The 13,068-nt window shown below is 39.4% G+C and overlaps 1 protein-coding gene and 1 pseudogene across 1 annotated transcript; both read right to left on the minus strand.

The window, feature by feature from the left end:
* Positions 1–2,760: 2,760 nt before the first annotated feature.
* On the minus strand, positions 2,761–12,497 carry LOC138147573 (olfactory receptor 8A1-like). The gene is made up of 2 exons (XM_069070104.1): positions 11,579–12,497; positions 2,761–2,922 (listed from the first exon to the last, which is right to left on the minus strand). The coding sequence occupies exons 1-2, from the start codon at positions 12,495–12,497 to the stop codon at positions 2,867–2,869; spliced, it is 975 nt and encodes a 324-aa protein (XP_068926205.1). The 3' UTR covers positions 2,761–2,866.
* LOC138147706 (receptor expression-enhancing protein 6 pseudogene) lies at positions 7,983–8,538 on the minus strand (annotated as a pseudogene).
* Positions 12,498–13,068: the final 571 nt, after the last annotated feature.

Here is a 13,068-nt window from a genome sequence, read left to right on the forward strand (position 1 = left end):
AGCGCAAAGCCCTTTTTGAGTTAGCCAGAATTTCTGCTAAGGACTCCTGCTGAGGACTGCCAGGGGCTGGAGCTACTGGGAGTGCGCTTCCCGGACGCTGGGTGGTTGCTGTGAGTGGGGAGAGGAGGACCTTTGCCTGAGGTAGCCTATTCTGTTTTAAAGGCTTGAAGATGTGGGTGCTTTCTACTTTATCTACCTGTGCCAATGTCATAACTACTCTGATGGCTTTCACTTTCTGGTTTTGGGACTCAGTCTTTTGGTATCTTAATAAATTTTCTAGTTTATTCCCCCATATGGCAAGCATGATGTATTTTGTGATGGATAATTATATCAGCATATCTGTAATCTCCATAGGCATTGTGAATATGGCATTGCTGATACATTTGGCGACGAGGATGGGATCACAAAATGTCGGGCCTCTATTTGGAAGCAGTGGGGCTTTAGAGGGAGAAATGGCTATTCCAGGATGGGAGGATTTGCCTTATTCCTCTCTAGCCAGAGAATGGGCTAAAAGCACAGGGCCCTGTGAAAACAGGGAAACAAGGCTAAAAGAGGGAGAACCTGGAGATTTGGAAAGATGTTTGAAAGCAATACCCATAGAACCAGCCAAAGAACTGGCAGGAGTGTGCAGGAGAGGCTGGGTGCTGCTAACAAGTTATCGCCTTATGTGTAAAAGTAGGGATAAGCTGCTGAAGGAAAGAACTAGGATGGCTAGGGAGTCAGCTGGTTTGCCTGAGGATTCTTCTGTGTCACAGCACTCAGAAGAGCAAACTGGAGGGAATCATGTGGTCCAGGAGCAAGCTACTGTTCATGTAGCTAAAAGGAAGCAAAAAACTAGCAGAAGGAATGTGCATGCAGCTTTTGTACAGGCTGGGCAGAGTTGCCCTGACAGCTTCCAGGAGAATGTGTGTGAGGAGAATGGAGCAAGGTTAGATGAGGAGTCTTCTAATGTAGAAGCTCTCCCCATACGAAGAAGAAGACAGGAGAACCACTGAGGCAAAACAGAGTCCAGGGAGATAATTGAGGATTTCACTCAACAGGAGATCACTGATATATTGAGTAGATTCACCCAAAGAATGGGGGAGTCTTTAGTGTCTTGGATAGTAAGAATCACTGATGAAGGTGCTGGAGGAATAACACTGGACAATGAGGACTGTTTAAAATTCATAAGTATCAGTCAGAATCCTTTTGTACACCAGGCTTTTAGGGATCACCATATGCAAGGAGGAAATAACAAAACTAATCTTCTAGCTTTAGCTGCAGAAGGATGCAAAAAGCAATATCCTACTGAATCTATGTGGCCTAGGGGAGACAGACCCTGGTACTCACTTAGAGACTGTATGAGAAAGCTAAAGGAGGAGGTAATGAAAACTGCTATCCTGATTGGAGATGCAAATTCATATTATGATACCCCCCTAGGAGTTCCTCATAGAAATATCATAGTGAAGACGGCTCCTCCTGCATATAAGCACCTAATTCTGACTCTATTGATTGGAGAAATAGGGCACCCTCTTTCAGAGGTGCTGGATAAGATTTCACAATTAAGCGATTTAGGGGAATGGGAAAAAGACAAATTGCCTTGAGAGAGAAGAGTAAACAGCCAGAGGATTCAGAGACAAAATAGACCAACAAGAAGAGAACTGTTTACTGCTCTATTAAGAGCAGGGGTGGACTTCAGAAGAATAGATGATATTCCAACTGAAGAGCTGCATAAGCTGTACCAAGAAAAGGTACTTAGCATCAGAATGAACAGGGAAGCAGGAACCACCCCTGCAGGTATTTCTGAATCTGAATCTTTGTATCCAAGTTTGCCCCACCTTCAGGGGGAATAGGAGATAGGCCAAGTCCCAGCCCAGATAAAAGAAATATGCAGAAGAGATTGCAGAACCCATATTGGTTTAACAATATATTGGAAGAATGGATCGACTACTGTGACTAGGGCACTGATTGATACTGGGGCTGAGGCCACACTTATCTATGGAAACCCTGATAAGTTTAAACATGGAACTCCTATTACCATCACAGGTCTAGGAGGCATGGAAATATCAGCCAGACAGGTTAAAATAACAATGAAAATTGGGCAGTTACCTAAGAAGGAATATACTGTGGTTGTTGTACCCATTCCTGAATACATCATTGGAATAGATGTATTGAGAGGCATGACTCTGAATTTACCTGAAGGAAGATACCAATTTGCTGTGAGGAAGATAGGAATTAATACAGTTTTAGTGGGAAAACTAAAAATGGACCCAATCACTTTACCTGAACCTTCTGAAGTAATTACTTTAAAACAGTATTGTGTGCCAGGTGGGCAAGATGAAATTACCACTACTATAAAGGAATATGTTGAAGCAGGAGTGTTAGTCCCTACTACCACAAGATGGAATAATCCTGTCTGGCCAGTAAGAAAATCAGATGGGACATGGAGAATGACTGTGGATTATAGACAGTTGAACAAGGTGACTCCTTCTTTGTATGCTGCTGTTACAGATACCATCACCTTAATAGAAAGGATCCAGAAATATGATGGGATTTGGTATGCAGTTATTGACTTGGCAAATGCCTTCTTCACCATCCCAATAGACCCTAAACAATGGGACCACTTTGCTTTCACTTGGCAGGGTAGACAATATACTTTCACCCGCTTGCCACAAGGGTACATACATAGCCCCACTATTTGTCACAGAATTGTGGCTGAACAGTTGGATGAATTAAAGCTACCTGGTGTACAGCTTACCCACTACATTGATGATATCATGATACAGGGAAAAGATGCAAAAGTAGTGGAAAGGAGTTTGACCCTTCTAATTGAGTATATGAAAAGTAAAGGGTGGGAAATTAACCCTGCAAAGGTTCAAGGACCAGCTCAAAATGTGAAATTTTTGGGTATACAATGGAACAAGGGGCTAAGGGAGATTCTTCCTCAAGCCCGACAAAAGATTCAGGATTTTCCTACCCCTACCAATAAGAAGGAGGCCCAAAAGTTCATAGGATTGTTTGGATACTGGAGGCACCACATTCCACATTTGGGACAGATTTTAAAACCTTTATATAGGGTCACATGGAAGAAATATGAATTCGATTGGGGACTTGAGCAGAGTAAAGCTTTTGAAGAAGCCAAGGCTGCCATACAATTGGCCCTAGATTTGTGGCCCATGCAAAATGGTCCAGTGGAATTGCAAGTGACTGTACAAGATGATTATGCAAACTGGAGCTTATGGCAAAAACAACAAAGCCGAAATGTACCTTTGGGATTTTGGTGTAGGAAACTCCCTTCATCTGGAGTCCAGTATACACCTTTTGAAAAGCAGTTGTTAGCTGCATATTGGGCTTTGGTGGAGACTGAACAACTGACTGTGGGCCATGAAGTGATATTAAGACCTGGAATCCCAATTATGACCTGGGTAATGAGTACCCCAGCTTCTCACAGAATTGGACATGCCCAAGAGGCTAGTATTATCAAATGGAAGTGGTATATTCAGAATAGAGCGAAAACTGTCAAAAGCGGAGTCTCTGCTCTGCATGAATCTATAGCAAACATAGAAATTGAGAGGAATGACACACCCCCTGAGCCAAAGCAACAGTTGGTACAGTCCACTGTAAAATGGAATGAGGGATATGATGTATTAACTGAGGAACAAAAGAGACATGCATGGTTTACTGATGGGACAGCAAAATATTTGGGGCAAAAAAGACATTGGAAAGCAGTGGCCTATAATCCATGCACTAGAAGGACTTTGGAAAGTACTGGGATAGGTGCAAGTAGCCAATATGCTGAACTTGTGGCGGTATATCAAGCCATCAAAATAGAACAAGGAGGACAGTGTCATATATTCACTGATTCATGGGCGGTAGCTGATGGGTTAGCTACATGGATGCCCATGTGGAAAAATGAAAATTGGGAAATTCATGGTAAACAAGTCTGGGGCAAAGAATTATGGGAAGATATCTGGAACATGTCTTTGGTCACTGACTTGTCAGTTTTTCATGTAGATGCTCATGTGGCCCCCACCACACCAGAACGTGAGTACAATGCTCATGCTGATCGACTGGCAAAGATTGCTACTGAACATATTGTCCCTACTTTGACAACAACTGATGATCCAGTATTAGCAAAATGGGTCCACCAAACAGCAGGCCATTTGGGGGTCCAGGCCACACACCAGTGGGCACAAGATCGAAGTATTAGTATCTCTCATTCACTGTTAAAACAGATAGCAGAAGAATGTCATATATGTCAAATGGAAAAGAAGCGAACTGTTCCTCGGGTAGTAACTGGAGAGATAGCAAGAGGAAAAGTCCCAGCCCAAATCTGGCAAATAGATTATATTGGCTCACTACCACTGGATAAAGGATGCAGATTTATATGTACTTGTGTTGACACCTATTTAGGTGTACTAGTAGCGTGTCCTTATAAGAATGCAACCCAGAAAAACACTTGTAAAACTCTAGATCTCATAAGTCTATATTATGGAACCCCAATGCAGATTCAAAGTTACAATGGGTCACATTTCAAAGGCAATGAAATGAAGAAGTATTGTATACTAAACAATATAGAATGGATATATCATATTCCATATTATCCAGAAGCATCTGGGTTAATTGAAAGAATGAATGGATTACTGAAAGAACAGTAGAGGAAGTTAAGTTCCAATAATTCATATCAACATTGGAAGGATAATTTGTTCATGGTTTTGCGTAATTTGAATAATAGACCATTGGGAGGAAGTACACCTCTAGCCAGAATGATGACCCCCAATCTGCAAATTAGAAAACAACAAACACACAAGATCCCAAATATTGAGTATTGGACCTTGAGGCCAGATGTCCCAGCACCGTACCCAGGACCACCTGGTTCGGTGGGGTATGATTTACATTGTTTAGAGGACTTTTGGTTGGACAGAAAAGAAATAAGAAAAATCTCCACTGGGATATGCATAAGAATCCCTAAAACTCACTTTGGACAGATTTTACCCAAATCAGGATTAGCAGCTCAAGGGATACATGTATTGGCTGGAGTAATAGATTCTAATTATCAAGGAGAAATTGTTGTAACATTCCAGAATTTAGGTGAAGGGCCCATACAGATTCACAAGAATGATAGGATAGTTCAAGTGATTATCGTTCCTTGTAAAACAATGCCACTTGTAAAAACTGACCCTCCTTCCAAAATAACTGTCACAGGAACTGAAGGATTTGGTTCTACTGATAGAATAAAATCAGGAGCTAAAGTATGGGTAAAACGGAAGCCAGATGATGTTCCAAAGGCTGCAGAGATTATAGCATATGGGAGGGATAACACTGTAACTATTGTTTATTCTGGAGAAGATGATTACAAAATTGTACCCTTAAGTCATTTATTCTACCGTGAGTGAGGCTACAATAGTCTGGTTATTGTCTCTTTGCTTCTTCTTGATTTTTTGTTTGTTCACCTTGTTTATTAGATTTGTTTCCACAGGCTTGGTACCCTCCATCTGTAGATGCCTGATAGCTTAAGCTGGATGTCACCCCCTGTCTGCAACTGTGATGTGTCACCCTTGGACCTGGCATCAAGCATATTAAGAACTGACCTCTCAAATGGGACCCCTTAGGACAGGGACAGCTCTACATCCAATTTCAGCAGCAAGTAGCCATAGAAGAAGAGATCTTCACCCCTTACCACAAGAATTTGGGACCCCATTTGTTTGGGGTGGGGGGAATGATGGGGAGCTTGTGCTCAAAGCCCCACCCTAAAATATGGTTTTCTGTGTTTATTGTGTGCTATTCTTGTTATATTGTTGTGAAATTTTGTTGACACCAGTTATTCCTACTGTTTTTTTGCCAAGTAAGGGACATGAAAGATCTTGGGGCTGAATGTAAGGGTTATGGGATTTAAAGATCTTCCATGCCCCATTGGACTTGCTGACGTAGCAGGAAGGGGCGGAGCAAGAGGAAGCGGAAGCCAAACTAGAGTTCCTGCGGTGGTGGCGATGGTGGCAGCAGCAGCAGAGGCAGCAGCAGCGCAAAGCCCTTTTTGAGTTAGCCAGAATTTCTGCTAAGGACTCCTGCTGAGGACTGCCAGGGGCCGGAGCTACTCAGAGCGCACTTCCCGGACGCTGGGTGGTTGCTGTGAGTGGGGAGAGGAGGACCTTTGCCTGAGGTAGCCTGTTCTGTTTTAAAGGCTTGAAAATGTGGGTGCTTTCTACTTTATCTACCTGTGCCAATGTCATAACTACTCTGATGGCTTTCACTTTCTGGTTTTGGGACTCAGTCTTTTGGTATCTTAATAAATTTTCTAGTTTATTCCCCTATATGGCAAGCATGATGTGTTTGGTGATGGATAATTATATCAGCATATCTGTAATCTCCATAGGCATTGTGAATATGGCATTGCTGATACAGCCTATTAATTATGTGCATATATATACACACACATACATGTACGTATATTTATATGTACACACAATTTATTATTTGTTTTGGATACTAAACCTTACCAGATAAATTTTACACAAAATTTTCCCATTTTACTACTTTCTTTCTTATTCTAAATATATTAAAATTTTCTGTGCAGAAGTTTTTTCAGTTTCAGGTAATTAAAGTTATTTATTTTATCTTTACTAATTGCCTCTATCGATTGATTGGTTAAAAATACATATCTTACCCATAGCTATGAGAGGTATATGATTTTTTTCTAATTTTTATAAGATGATCTTTAATATTAAGATCATGTGTCAATTTAGAAAGTAAAGTATTATAGAATGTGGTAAATTTTGGTCTAGGCCTAATTTCTGCTAGAGTGTTTTCTAGTTTCTTCAGAAGTTTTTATTAAATAGGGACTTTTTTGCTAGGTAGTTTAGCTGTTCTACTTTATCAAATACTGGTTTATTGAGGTGTATTGTTTCTGAATCTCTCTTGTCTAGTCTGTTGCATTGATCTATCAGTATTATTTTTTTATGTTTTGATGTCTAATATAGTTTGTGATCTTGAAGTGTTATTCTACTTTAATCCTTTTATGATTTACCTTGATATTCTATGTCATTTTTTTTTTTTAGTTTGGGGTTTTTTTGTTAAGCAAGTTTGGCCTGTGTAGGACTATTTTTTTTAATACATGGGCAACTGGAATGGGCAGGACACATCAAGAGTCCTGTGGGAGGCCAGTGGTGGGTGCCAGAGGCAGATGGTTAATGGTATACTTAGAACAGGCTGAGGGCTTGAAGGGCCCCTTAGCAGATGCTGGTGGATCCTAAATGGACAGAGGTCCCCCCATGCCCATCCCACCTCCTGTAATGGAAATGCAAATTTAAAGATCTTCCCTACCCCTAGGCTAAAGTGCACGTGGAGCCTGGGGTGGGAGGCTTGTTTTTCAGTAGATACTTCTTGATTGGCCAGTGTGTCAATAAGGTTGTTACATTCTCTGAGCCAAGAGAAGGCTATATAAGCCCTGATGTGTAGCTTTGTTTTGGGGGCTCACTTTGAGAAGTGTTCTGTGATTTGATATGGATTCTGGGAAGCCGTTGTCCAGAGCCCCACCCCGGCTTTGAAACCCAGATGTTGATTTGGTATGGATGTAATGGTTGGACAGTTTGGAAATCTGTTTACTTGATCTGTTTCTGTCTTGATAATTCTGCTTGTATACTTTGAAGTTCAGGGTGCTGACCTTTTTCCCCTGAACAAGGTAAACGATATATGTCTGACTGATTAAAGTAAGCTTGTTAACCCATTTTGAGTTGCTTTCCTTTAACAAAGCAGATCCAAGAACCTGTGGTGGCAGCAAACCCTGAGGATGCTTGGGGTGCTTGCTGCTACACCTCCCAGACTAGGGAGACTTCTTTAATGCCCTAAGACCCAAGAGGGTGTAGGTTAGGTGGAGCCATACAGCTGGGAGGCATCAGCTGCTTAGACAGGAGCCAGGATGGGGGGCCAGGGTCCCACAATGCTGAAGGGGCTGGGAGGAGGGTGTCCAGTCATTCAAAGCTTCTGGCTCAGGAGTGATCTCTTCATTTATTCTTCTGGGGGGGTGAATCATGCCTGCCTTGGTTGCTTACCGGGTCAGATGAGCTGCTGTGTCTAGGGCTCGTCCACTCAGGTCAGTCACCAGGCTGTCTATGGAAGCCTGGTGCCTCAGGAAGATGGGGTGGATCAGGCAACAGTACAGGATCTGGGAGCCATTGCAGGCCACTGGAAGCATGAACCATAGCAAGAAGGTACACTTTCTTGCATAGTAGAAGGGGAACCAGAAAAGGAAGACGTCAGAGAAAAACTCAGCCAGGCCAAATATGCCATATACCACCCAGTAGGTTAGCCAGATGGTATCATCATCTTTGTTGGGGCTTTCAATGGCCTTGAGGGAGGCATATGCTGTGGAGATGAATCCAATGAGATTGCAGAGCAGGGAGGCACCATAGCCAAAGATGAGATAGAGGGCCATGAAAGCAATGGAACCTGTAGCCAGTTAGTACTTTTTGATACCAGAGACCTCCTCCAGCTTCCCCAGGACATCGGTGACAATGTTTTTCTGCTCCAGAAACCTCAGAAGCGCTGCCTCAAGCTACCCATGGCTCCTGGGACCAAGGGGGGAAGAGAGGGGACAGAGGATGACTGGACCCAGGTCTGAGGGGTGACCTCCAGGGCTCCCCCGCTGCTCTGTAGCGTTGCTGGTGGCGTCTCCCTCTCCAGGCTTCCAGGACCTCCAGTCCTCTGCTCCCTCGGTCACTCCCCTTCCTTCCCTCCCACCTCGTGGTCCTGCAACTGCCTATGTCATTTGTTTTTTAAACTAAATTTTGTTATTATTTTGTCAAGTTACATAAAGTATCCTCTTGATAATTTGGTTGGCATAGCATTAAAAATGTAAATTAGTTTTCATAATACTGTAATATTTGTTATATTAAAATGATCTAGCCATGAGCACTGAATATTCTTCCACTGAATATTTAGGTTGTTCTTTATTTCTTTAAGGAGCACTTTATTATGGGGAGGTTGATACTCAGGTATTTTATGCATTTTGTCATTGTTTGGAACAGAATTTCCCTTTCTATTGTCGCCTCTCGTCTTTTATTGTTACGATATAGAATTATTATTTATTTTTGAGGATTGATTTTAACGTTTGCAAGCTTGCTGAATTGTTTGAAATACTACATTTACTGATTCACTGGGGTTTTGAAGTAAAAAATCATAAATTATCCGCAAACAGAAATAGTTTGATCTTACCTTCACTTTTTATTCCTTCAATTCTTTTTCCTTGTCTTATTGCTATTGCTAGTATTTCTAGAGCTATTTCAAATAAAAATGTGGAGAGTGATCATTCTTGCTTTACTCCTGCATTTATTAGGAAAAGGTTCTAATATAGCTTCCTTTCAAACAATGCTTGATTTTGGTTTTAGACCATTTTTATAGTTTAAATAAAACCAAGATCCCTCTATGTCTTTGTAGAGTGTTTAGCATAAAAGGGTATTATAATGTTCCTGTATCTTGAGATGTTCCTGTGGTTTTGGATGTTTTGTTTTTAATATGATTAATTATATTGATTATTTTTCTAATGTTGTACTGTCCTTGCATCCCTGCTATAAATCTCAATCATGATGAATGATTTCTGTGATGTGCTGCTTTATTCTGCTTGACAGCATTTTGTCTAAAACTTTTGAGTCAATGATGATTAATGATATTGTCATATAGTTTAATTTCCATGTTTTATCTTTCCATATCTTTCCAGTTTAGTTTTAGTACTATATTTCTCTTAAACATGATCTGGTAGCTTTTCTCTATTTGGGGGAATAATTTGTAAAGCACAGGATTAAGTATTCTTTAAAAGTTTGATAAAATTCACCTGTGAATCTAAGGGTCAGAAGATTTTTTTTTTCCTTTGACAATTCTTTTACAGCTTGATCTTTTTCTGAGACTATGTTATTTGAGATTTCTATTTGATCTTCTAATAGTTTAAGTATTTTATGTTTTTTTTTATTTGAAAGTATTCCTTTATGTTCTCAGTTTGTTAGCCTATAATTATACTTAATATATTTTGATTATTCTTTTCATTTCTTCTGATTGTGTTGTGATTTTGTCTTGCTTACTGGCTATTTTATTTTCTGCTCTCTTCTTTTTAATCAGATTAGTTAAAAGTTTACCAATTTTATTACTAATTGCAAAGTACTAAATTTTAGTTTTATTTAATTTTCCTATGTATTTTTTGTTTTAAATTTATCTATTTCTCCATTAATTTTAATGTCTTTTATTTTATAATTATTTTAGGTTTATTTGTTGGCTTGCTAATTTTTAAAATGAAGTTTTATTTCATTAATTCTCTCTTAATATTTTATTAGTAGAGGTATGGTTTTTTCCTTTAAGGATCAGTTTAACTGCCAGTAACATTGATAATGTTATTTTTTCATTATTATTTTCTTTCAAATAATTATTAATTGTTTTATGATTTATATTCTTGGACCCACTCCTTAGTTATGATTTCATTGTTAAGTATACATTTGGGTCTGTCTTTCATTTTTAGTTTCTGACCCGATGACTATCTCTATTGTGTTATACTCTATAACAAATATATTAACTATTTCTCCCCCTTTTGAAGAGAGGTAAGAATGGATGGCAATTGAAAGTCCCCTTCCTTCTAAGTGGATTTATACTACAAAGTACCTCACCATTCCACACTTGCCTGCCTTCTCCATAGCCTGGGCTCGGAGATATCAGTTCTGAATGCATTTTGACTAGTTTGTGACTATGCAACAGTACTTATGTAGGGCAGATATCTGTTTATTTTCTTAATTTTTCTTCTGTGGTAACTTCTGTTATTTATTTTTCTTGTAATTTTTATTGCTTGGCAATGTATTTATAGTTTGAAGTTAGCCAGGGGTGGTAATTATGCTGAAATGAGATGTTTTGCTTTGCATTCATAATGAAAGTTTATTGGTCTGCTTTAAAGGAAGGAGATTTGTAGGATTGTGAGCAGGAAAGAGATGTTTTTCCATAGTGTTATAAACAGTTTTGGAATGAAGCTTTCTTCCTCTTTATTTTTATCCCTCAGAATCACATAATTATAGAAGTGAATAATGTGTCCCCCTATTGAAGACTTCAGTAGGAAGTATTTTTTTACTTTTTTGAAATATTAGCAAAAAATTCTGAAAAATATGTATTCATTAATATTGATTCACCCCATTATGGGCAAAACAGAGTAGTAAATCATTACCAAACTTTACCAACTTAGCATGGAGTGGTTTATTAGCTTTCATTCCATCTTGCAAAGGGATTGAGACAAGGGCTTTTAAAGCAGCATTTGTAGATGAAAGTTTAGCTCAGAGAGGAGTGATAAATTGGAAGACTAACATGAGGGAGATACTTTGGTACAGCATCTAGGCAGTGGTGTCTAGGCAGCATAATCACAACTGACTACTGGGCAGTCAGATTGCAAGGGAAAGCAAAATAGGATTAGGAGACTAACAGAACAGGAAGCAAGGCATTAAAAGTCATAGTTTGACCTATGTCCCAATTATGCACAGGTGAGACCCTTTTCTAGAGGAAAATTGGAAAGAAAAATAGAAAATCATGATGAATTTTGATTTTGTCAATTATTACATGGATTGTGGCAATGCCTCACTTTTCATGATTTTCTTCAATGATTTCTTCACATCCTTGTTCCTTAGACTGTAGATCAGTGGATTCAACATGGGGATCACCATAGTATAAATCACTGAAGCTACCTTTTCCTGGATTACATTGTAACTAGACACTGGCTTATAATACATGAAAATAATGGACCCATAAAAAATGATAACACCTGCTAAATGAGAGCCACAGGTACTGAAGGCTTTCGATCTCCCTTTTGCAGTGTGGATACTAAGGATGCTTGAGAAAATAAAAGCATAAGAGATGAAAATGGGTAGTGTGGTCACCAATGAATTGAATCCAACAAGAAACATCATCAGAAGCTCATTGATGTAAGTGCTAGAGCAGGAGAGTTTCAGGAGGGGAAGGATGTCACAGAAGTAATTGCTGATGACATTGTCCTCACAGAAAAACAGTCTGGCCAAGTAGACTGTTTGAATCAGACCTGAAAAAGTGCCCATCGTATACACCCCTGACACAAGCAGGGAGCAGACTCTTTGGGACATGGTGCTATAATAAAGTAGGGGTCTACATATAGCAACATAACGATCATAGGCCATAGCTGTCAGCAAGTAGCACTCTGAAACAGCAAAAGAACAGAAGAAAAAGAACTGGGTCAAGCACCCTGAGTAGGAGATGATGTTCTCCTCTGATACAAAGCTCACCAACATTTTGGGGGTAATGACAGAGGAGTAACAGAGATCTATGAAGGACAAGTTACCGAGAAAATAGTACATGGGGGTGTGGAGCTGAGAACTGATTCTGATTAGTAGAATCAGTACTAAATTCCCCACCATGGAGACAATGTAGATTCCTAAGAACAGGATGAAGAGGGGGAGTTGGAGCTCTGGCTGGTCGCTTAATCCCATAATGATAAATTCAATTACTATAGAGTGATTCTTTGGAGTCATTGTCCTTTGAAAGAGTTGGGATGATGATCTGCAGGAATAGAAAAGTCTAATTAGGCAAAATAGAAGTTTACCCACATTTTCTGATTCAAGAAAAGTTTAAGATTTCAGTCAAAAGTTAATCTATGTTCCCTACGCTGACCTATACAGATCTCAAGGGTCTGAAGCCTATGATGATCTCAGATCTGAGTCAAACTACTCTAAAGTTACATAGACAAATGTGTACTCCTGGCAGAGTCACCTTTTGAAACCCATTGAGCTCATAGTTGGTGAATAGCTGTGACCCATACACAATACACACACACACACACACACACACAGATCTACAAAAATGCACATATGGGACCTATATGAGATCTCTTGCCATATCAGGGAGGCGGGACTGGAAGAAAAAACCACAAAAATGTTAAAATTGTTTTAACATGTAATTGAGAAAATATTGAATAATTTTTGAAAAGGAAAATCCAATATATATCAGCATATTAATATATATACATATACACATATGTTGTGTGTGTGTGTGTGTGTATATATATATATATATATATATATATATATATATATATATATATAT

The sequence above is a fragment of the Petaurus breviceps genome, unplaced genomic scaffold (genome assembly GCF_028583685.1).
Source record: "Petaurus breviceps papuanus isolate PSGF00001 unplaced genomic scaffold, PetGlider_PUasm1.0 90804, whole genome shotgun sequence".
NCBI classification, from domain to species: Eukaryota; Metazoa; Chordata; class Mammalia; order Diprotodontia; family Petauridae; genus Petaurus; species Petaurus breviceps.

Excerpts from the sequence above, each read along its gene's own strand:
- LOC138147573 (XM_069070104.1), bottom strand. The coding sequence starts at position 12,497 with ATGACTCCAAAGAATCACTCTATAGTAATTGAATTTATCATTATGGGA. Across the intron at positions 2,923-11,578 it reads ATTGAAGAAAATCATGAAAA|GAAGAATCTCCCTTAGCCCC; the intron begins GTGAGGCATTGC and ends GTCGGGCTTGAG.